This window comes from Myxine glutinosa, chromosome 9 (genome assembly GCF_964187855.1).
Source record: "Myxine glutinosa chromosome 9, kmMyxGlut1.1, whole genome shotgun sequence".
Lineage (NCBI taxonomy): Eukaryota > Metazoa > Chordata > Myxini > Myxiniformes > Myxinidae > Myxine > Myxine glutinosa.
The window spans coordinates 89,713,385-89,727,347 of record NC_136269.1 but is presented as its reverse complement, the minus strand read 5'-3'; the positions used below and the strand labels follow the sequence as shown (position 1 = coordinate 89,727,347).

General features: G+C 43.3%; 1 protein-coding gene across 8 annotated transcripts in view; it reads left to right on the top strand.

Moving 5' to 3' along the window:
• VIT (vitrin) overlaps positions 1 to 13,963 on the top strand; it is a 50,646-nt gene that overhangs the window by 23,312 nt on the left and 13,371 nt on the right. For all 8 annotated transcript variants that reach the window (XM_078784514.1, XM_068128853.2, XM_068128851.2 and 5 more), the window contains 4 exons: positions 7,791 to 7,835; positions 8,003 to 8,143; positions 10,656 to 10,803; positions 10,917 to 11,020. In XM_078784514.1, coding sequence (XP_078640640.1) covers positions 7,791 to 7,835; positions 8,003 to 8,143; positions 10,656 to 10,803; positions 10,917 to 11,020 — 438 coding nt within the window. The remainder of the gene's footprint in view (positions 1 to 7,790; positions 7,836 to 8,002; positions 8,144 to 10,655; positions 10,804 to 10,916; positions 11,021 to 13,963) is intronic.

Here is a 13,963-nt window from a genome sequence, read left to right as displayed (position 1 = left end):
GGTTCCAATTATCAGGGATTTGCAATCCTACGATGGAACCACAGGTATTTTTCGAATAATATTCCCAATGATTTTACTAACAATGTCATCCAATTATATGAGGGCTTATTAAAAGGTTTGCAAAGTTAACAGTCGGTAATCACCTCGTACTGCTTCCGCTGGTCACCGGTGCATTTTGCAGCTGTAAAATTAACCAGTAAGAAAACTTGTCTTTTACAAGTGCAGAATTTTTCCCAATTTTCGACGAAATAATAATTAATTAAACCCAAAATCCACATCTACGGAATGGCCTCCACAAGTATTTACTATAAACAAAGCACAGTTCTCTTTGCAACAATCTTCGGTTTCAAAACCTTTTGATAAGCCCTCGTGTACACACGTGTTTCACAAAGCATTTGATCATGCTGTACCATTGTCGATACCAGGGTAATCATGGTGTCATACGGCACAGCACTTGTCTTTCATCGATCAATAACTATGTTTCAAGCAATGTATTTGTCCTGTCTATTGTACTTGTATTTTGTGGCCAACAATATTGGCAAGGTGTGGCCTAGCTTTTGTGTTCCAGACGTGGTGGGTTGAATCTGGTTGAAGTAGCAACAATAAACATTTTGTCAAAACGAACTTATCCTCGGAGAGTTACTGTAAATTGCTTTCGGATTGTAGATTAAAAACCCAGCCAGCTCACTAATGATCTTCAGGATGGAAGATAACTTCATACATTGTTGCCAACTCTTAATGCTTCCAGGGCAACATGAGACGGGCAATAAAATTATATGTATTAAAAGGCAGCACTGCTCAAAATCCCCTGAATTGAATAGAGAAAATATTTTGCTGCATCTTACATAAACTAGATGGTATTCATAGAATACTTACCCTGCACAGTCAACTTGGTGCAAACCAACTCTTCTGTTTTTGAACGGTTTTTTTCTTTGAGCCAATTTGGTTGCCAGACCACGTGAGCAACTACATCATAAACTTATATTCTCTAATATAATTGTTGCGTAGATCACGCTCAATAAATTTCCAACTGATCAGACTAAGCGTTGTCCCTGTCGAATTCTGACGTCATAATTACGGCACCAATGACGTCATCGTTAACAACACCTTTTCCCCATGCACAGTTCTTTACAATGAGCTATGCTTCAATTTTTCCCATGGAGTGGTTTTGGAGATATAGAGATGCAACGTTTTTCGGGTTTTCCAAGATGGCGCCTATACCACGTGATCTATGACCTCTTTATCATCATTCAAATATTTTACAGGACGAGGCACATGGTCAAAATTTCAGAAATATAGAGCGGTTTCAGAAATATAGTGGTGTAACTTTTTTCAATTTTTCCAAGATGGTGCTTGTACCACATGACCTATGATGTCATAATTGGATTTACAAAATTCTACAGGAGGAGGCACTCCTATGGTACAAATTTCATGTCCATCGGCCAAACAGTTACAGAGATCTCGCGAGATCTCGGAGACGGTGGGAGGGATTTTCGAAGCTCCACACGGTCTCCACGTTTTTCGAAGTTAAGTCTGTTCACAATTGTATTTTGTCGAAACTGTATTTATCTTTCGGTGTGTGAAGTTATTGTGTGCAACTTTGGTTGTTTCTCGGTGTTTATCTTTCATAAATTGATCGTCTGTTTGCCGTGTCGTGTCTTGAGGCCTTGTACAGTGTGCACTGTACAACCTTGAGGCTTTGTTTTTCTCTCAGCGGTCCGTCGTTTGTGATCCAATAACTTTCGTTCTCTGTATTCCCAGGCTTTTCACCCATAGCCTACTTCCTTGTGTAAATCTCAACTCAACAAAAAAAACAAACAAAAAAAAAACATTTCCTTCTCTGTTCTCATTCGTTTATTCATTCTTATTCGTTCGTTCGTTCTTCGACCACGTGTTTCTCCCCCATTTCCCCAGATAGTTTTCACTCATTAACCTTCAATGTTTACACTTTCCCCTCAAGTTATGTATTCCGTCATATTTTATAACACCTTTTTCTTCTTCTTCTTTAAAAGGCTGCTTTCGACTTGCTCACCAAATCAATTCATCCCAAAAAAAATATCCATCTCCTATAGTGCCTTTTTTCTACATTCCCTAAACTCTCCTGCACTCCATCCTCCATCCAGCGTCCTTAAACGTATTTTTAACTCGAAGGTCACAAGAAACTCATTTTGCAATAAATGTTCGTTTCCCATAAATCGTACACTTTCAAAAATCCAATCTCACCCCTCCCCTCCAAATCTTCCCCATAACCCCTCCCCTCCAAATCTTCCCCATCACCCCTCCCCTCCAAATCTTCCCCATCACCCATCCCTTTCAAATCTCCCCCCTTGCCCCCTCCCTCCTAAACTACCCCCTCACCCCTCCCCGCCAAGACGCCCCCTCGCCCCTCCCCTCCTAGACTCCTGCCTCACCCCTCCCCTCCAAATCTCCCCCATATCCCATCCCTTTCAAATCCCTCCCCTTGTCCCTTCCCTCCCAAACTCCCCCCTCACCCCTCCCCTTCAAATCTCCCCACCCTCATTGCTTCTCAATTTCCCCCCTCTCACTCCCCCTCCTCAAAGCGTCCTCCCCGCTTCTTCCCCCTTCAAACTCTCACCTCCATCTCCCCCAACCTTCTGCCTCGCTCTTCCCCCTCCTCAAATAACACCTCATTGTGGCTCACCCAATCACCATCAAACCTTTTGTCCGCCCCATCCTTCCCTTTCTCCGAGCTATTCTGAAATCTCTGACACACCTTCAACAGCTCTCCCTATCTCTTCCACCTCTTCCACATCTTACCCTACCCCTCCTCCCCCCTGTTCTGTATCTGATGCTCCCCCTTCCTCTTCATTAACGGTATGGACCTCAAACATCCGGGGCCTTCGTTCAAACTTAACTGATCTCTCCATACAGGTTGCTTCTGTCAAACCAGACGTGATCTGCTTAACAGAAACTTTCCTCCTTTATGATGTCTCTGATTCCATAGTATCTCTCCCGGGCTACTCCCTCCTCCGGTATGATAGACCTGAGCCTCGTCCTGGAGGCGGGGTTGCTATCTTTATCAAAAACTCTCTTCCTCACTCGCCCTGCACTGCACTCTCTCCACCTCACCCCCAGGAATACCTCTGGCTACGGCTTCCCCTTCGCTCCCACCTCTTGTTCATATGTGTGTTGTACCGTCCACCGACTCCATCTACATCTCGCTGTCTGATGATATGGACCAACTTCTATCTACTCATCCCAACTCTCTCTTCCTCATATGTGGTGATTTCAATTGTCACCATGCCAGTTGGCTGGGTGTGGGTACCTCTCTCACCAGCCATGGCTCTTCAGCAAAGGACTTCTGCGACTCACTGGGACTGACACAATCTGTCAATTTCCCGACCCGGATCTCAGTCAACGGAACATCTTCTCTTCTGGACTTGGTTATGACTAACTTCCCTGAAAATGTCTGCTGCTCTTCTTCTGCTCCGATCGGATCATCTGATCATGTCCTTGTTAAAGTGGACATCTCTCTGACCATCCTCAGGGAGCCTGCTCAGCGTCGACGAGTCTGGCATTTCACTCAGGCCAACTGGCACGGTCTTCAAGCAGCCATCAATCATCTGGACTGGTCTCCCATCTCTACCACCTCTGACATCAACTCATCCTGGGAATTCTTCCAAAGTAAATTGCTCTCTCTCATGCACAGATTTATCCCATCTCGTCTTCAGTTGTCATACCCTTCCTCCCGTCCATGGTACACGGAATCTTGTGGTGAGGCTGTTGCCCAGAAACAACTTGCCTTCGTCTCCTGGAAAGCAAATCCAACGGAAGGAAATCTCATTTCCTTTCACAAAGCCCGAAACAAGTGTGTGTCCACCCTCAGGAGAGCCAGGAAACAATATCTCTCCGTTCTCAAGACCGAACTCTCTTATCTGTCGCCCTCTTCCAAATCCTGGTGGCGTCTGGTCAAATCCGTTTCTGGTGTTTGTTCCCCCTCCATCCCCTCCCTTACCTCAAACGGCTACACAGCTGACTCCGCACGTGAAAAAGCTGAATGCCTCAACTCTGTGTTTGCCTCTAAATCTTGTGTCCCAAACCCATCCCTCTCTGTACCCACCATACCCAGTCGTACCCTGCTGCTCCTGGACTCCGTGTCCTTTCCTCCTGACAAGGTGGAAAAGTTTCTGTCAACCCTCGACTCTGATTCTGCAACTGGACCCGACGGCATCAGCCCACGGGTCCTAAAATCCTGCTCTGCTGCTCTATCTCACCCTCTCTCTGTTCTCTTCACCCTCTCTTTTGCTCAAGGTCAACTGCCATCTGCTTGGAAATCAGCCAACATCACCGCTTTGCACAAAAAAGGTGCAAAAACAGATCCTAGCAACTACAGACCAATCAGCCTTCTCCCAATTATCAGCAAAGTCATGGAATCCATCATTGCTTCGGATATGAAATCTTTCCTCTTCTCCAATGGCTTGATCTCTGATCATCAATTTGGTTTCAGACCAGGTCACTCTACTCTGGACATGCTGCTTCTGCTGTCTCAACAATGGATGGAGGTCCTCAATGCCAAACAGGAAATTAGAGCTGTCTCCCTCGACATATCACGTGCCTTCGACACGGTCTGGCACCCCGCTCTGCTCACCAAACTCTCCTCCTTTGGTATCCATGGAAATCTCCACGCATGGCTGGCGGACTTCCTCTCTAGTCGTCGTCAACGTGTGGCCCTGAATGGGTTTCCCTCATCTCCTCTTCCTGTTCAGGCTGGAGTTCCCCAAGGCAGTGTTCTGGGCCCCGTGCTTTTTCTGGTCTTCATCAATGATCTCTCTGACTCTCTCGAAAATCCTCTCTATCTCTTTGCTGATGACTCCACTCTCTGCCGCTCCATTCCTCTTCCCTCAGATCGGCAGTCTGCTGCCTCCTCACTCTCTGAAGACCTGGACAAAATCACAGACTGGTCAAACAAGTGGAACATGTCTTTCAATCCTGACAAATCTCACACTCTTACTATGCCTCTCCGAAAAGATCGACTGGACAACCCTCCCATCTACTTTCTCAACAATCCTCTCCAAGAAGTTCTGTCGCTCAAGATTTTGGGTCTCACTATCTGCCATGATCTTTCTTGGGAAAACCACATTTCCAAGCTGGCCTCCAAAGCCAGTCGCCGACTGGGCATCCTCCGTCGTGCGAAGTCCTTCCTCGGCACACCTGAGCTCCTCACCACATACAAGGCTTTCATCCGCAGCTCAATGGAATACTGTTCTCCACTATGGGCCGGTGCTCCTGCCTCACACCTAGCTCGGCTTCACGCTGTTGAAACCAAAGCTTTCAGAATTATTGGAATCTCCCGCGATGAAGCTATCTCTGAGGGCCTTTCACTCACTCACCGCAGGCAGGTAGGTGGTCTTTCTGTCTTCTACCGACTCCTCTCCGGCCTTGCACCCCCAGCTCTCTCTGTGCTCTGTCCCCCAAATATTCCTACAGGTCGCACAAGATCTGCCAGCAACCCTCTGATGGTTAAACTGCCGAAATCTCGGCTCTCTGCTCACCTTCACTCTTTCATTCCTCTTTATTCCCGCCTCTGGAACAAACTCCCTCACTCCCTTCAATCCCACTCCTCCCTCCAGGTCTTTAAAACAGCTGTTCACCACCATCTCTTATCTTCCCCCATCCAAAACCTTGATCTTTTCTACCCCCGCTAATTCACCCCAGATCCACCTTGTTTGAAATTCCAACTTCTTTCCTGGAAGTCCTGGCAGTGTCCATATGTTTTATACCTCTCCCACCGCCCCCTTCCCATGCCCCCCCCCCCCCCAAAGCCCTCGCCCTCTCTCAGATCTCTCGATGTCTCCATGTCTCTCGGTCCCTGCTCTCAAATGTTGTGTTTGTGTCCTTCCCCCTCTCTCCCCATCTTGTCTACCGCTGCCGATGTTATATGTTTTATATGTCGGTTTGTCTTTCTGTGTGATTAATGTTCGCTCTTTCACGAGCCTCGATCTTGTATACAAAAAAAAAAAAAAAAAAAAAAAAGAGGAATTTTTTTTTTCATACTGGTCGAATCAAGCATTGTACTTGTCGAATTATGACGTCATAATGAAGGTACCGATGACATCATCATCAACATATATTATTCCCCATGGGGAGTACTTGACAATGGGCCATGTTTCAATTTTTTCCATTGAGCGGTTTGGGAGATATGGAGGTGTAATTTTTTTCCAAGATGGAGTCCATACCACGTGACCTATGATGTCAAAATTATGAAGAAAAAAATTATACGGGTGGAGGTGCTCCTATGGTAAAATTTTGTGTCAATCGGACAAACAGTTGCCGAGAAAATGAATTTTTAAAATGCAGACACGTACGTCTCACGTACGTACGCACCCGAATGCCTAACCCTGCTTTTCGCTTCGTGAGCGCAGGGTAATGACCATGGTAAGTAATGAATCTGTATATTTGATGGTTGATCCCAGGGCAGGTTTGTGTTCTCCTGAAGAAGTCTCGTGGCAAGCATTACTCAAGCATTACATGACAACCATTGCCCTCTCCAGAATTAGTGAGGGCACCAATTAGAATTTAGTTAGACTGCTGGTGACAATTTCTTATTCTTTGCAAAAGACACTGGGAGCACCTCCACCTGTAACATCCACCAAAAACCGATGAGGGCAGACGGGTCCCTGCCTTAATGTCTCATTCGGCGGAGAACGCACTTACTTATTGGTGGAATTCCCTGCCTGAACAATTCCAGGGTGATAGTTTCCAGTCGGGTCAGGAGCCAAACCCAGACTAGACGAATCACAGCAAAATCCCTCACCTCTGAGCTATCCGGCCAGGTCATGAAATGTACGACATCGCATACAGTTTTAGAAGGCGTTATATTTATTTTTTCACTGTAGTTAGTTTAGCAGTAAAATAATTGATATTTATTTCCACAACAACCAACTTCCAGTTCCGGGCTCCTTCACGCTCAGACACCAGCTTTGTTCTGTGAGGCTGTCTTCTATAACTGAGGATACCTCTTCTGGAATAGTCTTGTTTAACATTTTTGTTCATTGTTACATCTGCTACCGAAGGTGGATCAAGGTGATGTTTTCATTCCCTGTCTGTCTGTCTGTCTGTCTTTGGACAGAATATCTCAAAAGGTTGCGGATGGATTCGGACGAAATTTGGTGGAGAGGTTGGGTATGTGACAAGGACAAAACGATTAGATTTTCGTGAAGATGCGGATTCGGATATGAGAATTATTTATTTTTTAAAGTGATTCTCCACCATTGGGAGATAGGGCCAAATATTATACATAGCAGGATATCTCAAAAAGTTATGGACGGATTTGGACGAAACTTGGTGGACAGGTTGGGTGTGTGACAAGGACGATTCGATTTTGTTGAAGATCTGAATATGGATTCGGATATGAGAATTATTTATTTTTTAAAGTGATTCTCCACCATTGGGAGATAGGGCCAAATATTATACATAGCAGGATATCTCAAAAAGTTATGGACGGATTTGGACGAAACTTGGTGGACAGGTTGGGTGTGTGATAAGGAAAAATCGATTCGATTTTGTTGAAGATCTGAATATGGATTCGGATATGAGAATTATTTAATTTTTAAGTGATTCTTCACCATTGAGAGAGAGGGCCAACTAGGCGGAGGTATGCTCTCTACTGAGTGCCGTTCTAGTTTTAAACTGTTTTCATGATCTTGAGCATTCTGAAGAAGAAGACGTCTGAGTACAAACGGATGCGGATGGGCTTTGCATTTTCAGATGCTTTCTAGTTTGTTTTGGATTCACATGTGTTCATTGACATTGTGCCGTGTGATTTTTAGATGCCAAGATACGGGCGATGAAACCCAAGCTTTCTCCCAGTCTTGGTAACACAACTATTGCATCATACAAAAATGTCCACAATGTCAGCTTTTCCCTCAAATTGATGGCTGATGACACACTCCAATTGAGTGAAACAAATTACTTCCCTCACTTCAAACAGGTGAGAGACTTGTTGCAACTTAAAGTGACACATTCTTTCTTTTTGTGTTAGAACACCCGCGCAAGCCCAAAATCAAGATTAACAGCAGCAGTTTCAACCGCAGCAGCAGCAGCAGCAGCAGCAGCAGCAGCAGCAGCAGCAGCACCAGAAACACGACTCCAAAGCCAACAACACTACCTCCTCCCAAACTAGGTGAGAAAATATTCAAGTTCAATTGTCACTCATTAGTTATTACTTTTCATCCAAAGGCTTTTTTATGGTGCAGACACACAATTTCCTTTACTTTGTGAAAGCCACCGTGCGATATTTACAGTCCACCAGCGAATCATAGTGGATGGGACATCTAGTTTAAACTTCCCCTCAGAATGCGCACACATTGGTGCAACCAACACCCTGCCTGAAAAGCAATAGGATGACAGTTTGTGTACCGTATTATTGTGTAATGAGCATTTAGGATGTATCAATAAGGTCTAGTATGGGAAGGACAAAAGCACAACTGACGAAGTATTTTTATTCAGACGACAATACTGCAGGTCCACAGGGTTTGTCAGGTCTTGTACTGTATACCCCTCCAGTCGGAGTTCAGTGCAAAGAGGATTGGGTTGGGGCTGAAAGGTGCTTCGAATTTGACCTGGACATTTATTTATTGTACAACCAAAAAAGTTTGGATTAAAAACTGTAAACAAGCTAATTCCAGTCCACTGCAGATTAAAGGCCCCACTCCATTCAAGTTGAGGGTGGTTGGCATACTCGCCATGCTTGCCAAGTGCAGGTTGGTATAAGTACACATGGGAATTTAAGCCACAATGATCAGTGGAAAAATAAACTGGAGCGAAGTTGACGGCACGCCATTGAAATATCCATGCTTCCCAACTAAAGCACACGCACTAAAGTACTAACCTAACTAAAGTTACTAAAGTAAAGTAAAGTACTAACCTAACCTAACCTAACTAACCTAACTAACCAACTAAAGTACACGAGCCACGATATTGTGTACAAAAAAAAGAAAAGAAAACAAAAGCAAGGTTGAAATTTGGCAAAAGTTTCCACCAGGAAGTTTCCAATATCAAGATTTGAGTTAATTTTTCTCATTTTTGATCACTGTGACCACCCCTAGGGCATGGACCGGGGGTCAAATACCAAAAATCGTTTTTTGGTATTTGACCTTTTTTTTTAATGTTGAAGGCTCCACGCATGAACTATATAACCCTTGTCGAGGTCCGGTCTTAAATAAAAGAGAAGAAAAGTGCATGATGAAAAGTGTATGATGTTTGTTTGCGATAAAGAGAGATTGAAGCTAGCCCAGTACTTGTAGTTTGAGTCAGACAGAGTAAGACCAGCAATCCTGACACGGAGAGTTTAAGATGGTTCCGGGCATCACTTTAACGCTCCTAAGTCTGGACGGTAGTACCACCCTGAGCGGTTACTGTCTACAACCTACTACCTATAGATATTGCATGTGTCTCCTAATGTTGATTGCTTATACAAAGTTTCTTTAAAAGACGTTTTAAAATGTGTCCGTAATTGTATTGTTGGTATTTGACCTTTTGACCCCGCCCTAGTTGTTGAGGCAAAAAATGTTACTGCTCTAGCACCTTTGTGCCATGTGGTGATCAAAACTACCAGGTTTGGTGAATATCTGTACAACTATTTAGGAGGAGATAGCTTGACGGACGGATGGACGGACGGACGGACAGATGGACGGAGCCGATTACAATATCTCTCTGTTTTTTTTTTTGTTTTTTTTCCAAAAAGCTTGGAGATAAGTCTTTGACCACTCGACCAAACAGTGAGTTCAAAGATTTATGTATCATACAAAAACTATATTTACACAAGTTTTCAAGATATTATCCAACTTTGCCCTCTTGGCGTGATTTCATAAACACAATGATTATGTAGACATCAACAGATCTCCTAAACCAAATATAATTCCTCAATAATTAATTATCGGTTATTAATCTTGCTCTGACCTTGAAAACAAAAGTTCAGGGTACATTCGAACCACCATCACATATGCAATGTGATCCACACCATCATGAACGTATGTTTTTTTTCACAACTTAGAGTTGTATTTTATCATTTTATTCAAAATTACTGCCAATAAACAACAGATTAGAGAATTATAGGCCTGGACTTGAGATAAAACCATCCACATTCGCCTCTAAGCTGCCCAGGCTGGGTTCGAATCCTGACCCAGCTGTATCCATACTGTCATCCCCATGTTTCACAATAAGGGCGATTCATCAAACATGTGTGCCGTCTCTCACATTGACGTTAAACTGGGAATTCTGCCTGTCGGAATTAGTTGGTGGACGTTAAAGATCCCATGGTGTATTTTAGACTAGGTGAGCTATCGCATGGCCAAATTCCAAATTCCTGCCCTAACCCGAGTGAGGCCTGTCCAACCGGGTCGTGAAAGACTTAGGCCAAGCTTCCCCTGGCCAAAGCCACAATACCATGGGAATACTTGTGGCCATTTAAGAAGATTAAGAAGAAAAAGACGTCTTAAGATAAAATGGTCAGCACTTGTACAACACTGATGGGGATATAGAAGTGTCCATTGTGAAACATCAGTTCCACTGTTTCTTCCTTTCTAGTGGAATCAAGCGCACACAGTATGTACTCCAAGTGAGCTTGACAATTGCTTTGATCCCAGTGACAAGTTGACAACCTGAAAATGTTAATGTCTGTCTTCCATGGCCAGATTGCAAGGTGGATGTAGCTTTCCTCATGGAAGGCAGTTGGAGCATCGGAAAGCGTCGTTTTGCCATCCAGAAGAGCTTCCTGGGAAATGTGGTGAAAGCTATGGGCGTAGGCCCGCAAGGAGCAGCGGTGGGACTTGTACAGTTTGGGCAAGTCCAATTCAGTTCATCTAAGTTTATGTTTTGTAAAATTGTTCATTACAACATCATATAAATAGATGTGTTCATGCTAATTGTGTAACAAAAATAATTCTTCATCACAGGAATGAACCAACCACAGAGTTCAACCTCAAGAGTCAATGGACAAGCAAAGAAGCAATAGCAGCCATCCAGGGGATCAAGCAACAAGGGGGGTATAGCAATGTGGGTAAGTGACGAACTCTAGAGCCCGAGCCCTGAGGATGCCATTCAAAAGTTCTTTCATTATCATGAAATTGGCTCATTTTTTAAAACCCCATCACTTTATTTTGTAAATATAATACAAAATCAAGTAGAGAGTTCATAGAACACCTTGGCCCACACATTCCCGAGGAAAAGGACATGGGAAAGGTCTTTTCAACTCTTGCTTTGTATTTTGGAGCAAAATTTTATTTCTGATCATGAGCCACAATTTTCTCTGAATCTCAACATTCCCGAACGGTGGGAGTGCAAGTGGCAAATTTGGTTGGTCGAGATGGCGTAATATTTTGTCCAAGTACTGCTAAACTGAAGGTTTTTGGAAATGCAAACAAAGCGATTTGCCTTCGACAATGTTCAAGTATATAATTAAATTGAAATTAAATAAAGTCTTAAAGGCTGATTTTTTTTTTATGGAAGTTTCCCACAGTTTAAGTGCGTCCTTTACACCACCTTATTTAACACGTTACATTAGTTCTTTCGTAACTGCTGATTGTGTTCTTTATGACGTCCCTAAGAAACAGTAAGTTTTCCATTTGGAATTCTTTTTAATTTTGTTTGACTGCCAGACAAGCAGACAGAGTAAAGTTTATTAAATCTCACTCCTCCATGTCCATGTGCAATCGGGACGTAGTTCAGAGCCAAAGTACTGCTAAACTACAGGTTTGTTTTCCCATTCATGTTCTGATTTGTGTTCAAAATATAACATTCAATTGCAATTAACTAGTTCCTCGATCATAGACTGACATCCATAAACAGGCAGACAGACAGACAGAATGTTGTTGCTGTTTCATATGCAGCCTGTAGCTGCTGGTTGCATCATTTCTCTGGAAGCACGTTTGTGCCGCTGATGCAGTGCCCCAATTACCAATGAGCTGGTACTCAATTTGCCGACCTCGGAAGGATGACGGGCTGAGTCGACTACCCTGGCGTTAATTCAACGACCGACCGGGATTCAAACTCAGGATCCTCGGATCCCAAGCCGGCACCCGAACCGCTAAGCCTACACCTGGCTACATACAGAATGAACCTATATTGAACCACACTTTGTGCTATGCGAGATAGAAATATTGATAGAAAATGTTCAATAATTACAAATATTTATGTATTGAATTTTATTTTTCAAAAACCGGTGCCGTGTCGGACTATTGTGACTATCTCATTTGTAGGACTCTTTGAATGCCCCTTGTCGGTGCATTTCACTCGTCTAGTTTCAATTCTCCAGGAAATAATATCTTACCAGTGTCCTCATGCTATGCAGACACAAAACAATCAGAATTCCTTAAAACAATATGATTAAATGGAAAACCAAATCTATATTTACTCTTGGGCAAAGAAAGGTGTTATGGCACTGCCAGTTTGAGCCTGCGCACTACATTTATATAACACAATTATAATCAACACATAATTTTCATCCTAGATCGATAGGAGAGATGGAAGAAAATGGTTTTATCAAAAGAAAATGAATTGCCTTTCTAGTTATAAGGTAGGATTGATATGAGCACGTGGGGTCAAAAGAGGCAACTTTAGAGCAGGTACACTTTACTCTGCTTTATAAGCGAAAATAAATAATAATTTTAATAAAGTGCAATGAATGGAAATATTCACATCAATGTGACTTTTATGGAATGAACATACACAGGTGAGGAAAATGAGTGATGGAGAAGTAGAGTTTCAGTTATTGTAATCCGCACGTGAGGTTTTGAAAGAAGGTTGTATAGGCCTTAAAATTGACTCCAAACAGCTCTACAAGTGGGCAGGGTCTTTCAAAAGCCCTCAACTGAATGCAAGCTCATCAAAACTCAACTAAAAGTGTGCAGCTCTTGAGAAAACTTAATTATGACAAGTTAAATATTCAAACTGTACATACCGACGATTGCACGTCTTACAATGAACTTCACACAATTTCCTAAGACACTGTCTTACTATACCCCAGCGATACCTTACTATATACAGTGCAATCAGAAAGTATTCAGACCCTTCTCTTTTTTCACATTTTGTCATGTTGCAGCCTTATGCTGAAATGGTTTAAATTCATTTTTTCCCTCATCAATCTACACTCAATACCCCATAATGACAAAGAGAAAACAGGATTTTAGAAAGTTTTGCAAATTTATTAAAAAGAAAAAACTGAAATATCACATTGACATAAGTATAAATACCCTTTGCTATGACACTTGAAATTTAGTTCAGGTGCCTCCCATTTCTCTTGATCATCTTTGAGATGTTTCTACACCTTGATTGGAGTCCACCTGTGGTAAATTCAATTGAATGGACATGATTTGGAAAGGCACACACCTGTCTATATAAGGTCTCACAACTGACAATGCATATCAGAGCAAAAACCAAGCCATGAGGTCGAAGGAACTGCCTGCAGAGGTCACAGACGGGATTGTGTCGAGTCACAGATCTGGGGAAGCCAACAAAAAAATCTCTGCTGCATTGAAGGTTCCCAAGAGCACAGTGGCCTCCATAATTCTTAAATGGAAGAAGTTTGGAACAACCAGGACTCTTCCTAGAGCTGGCCGCCCGGCCAAACTGAGCAATCTGGGGAGAATGGCCTTGGTAAGAGAGGTGACCAAGAACCTGATGGTCACTCTGGCTGAGCTCCAGAGATCCTGTGTGGAGATGGGAGAAACTTCCAGAAGGACAACCATCACTGCAACACTCCACCGATCTGGGCTTTATGGCAGAGTGGCCAGAGGGAAGCCTCTCCTCAGTGAAATACACATGAAAGCCCGCTTGGAGTTTGCAAAAAAGCACCAAAAGGACTCTCAGACTGTGAGAAACAAGATTTTGTGGTCTGATGAAACCAAGATTGAACTACTTGGCCTCAATTCTAAACGTCATGTCTGCAGGAAACCAGGCACCGCTCATCACCTGCCCAATACCATCCCAACGGTGAAGCATGGTG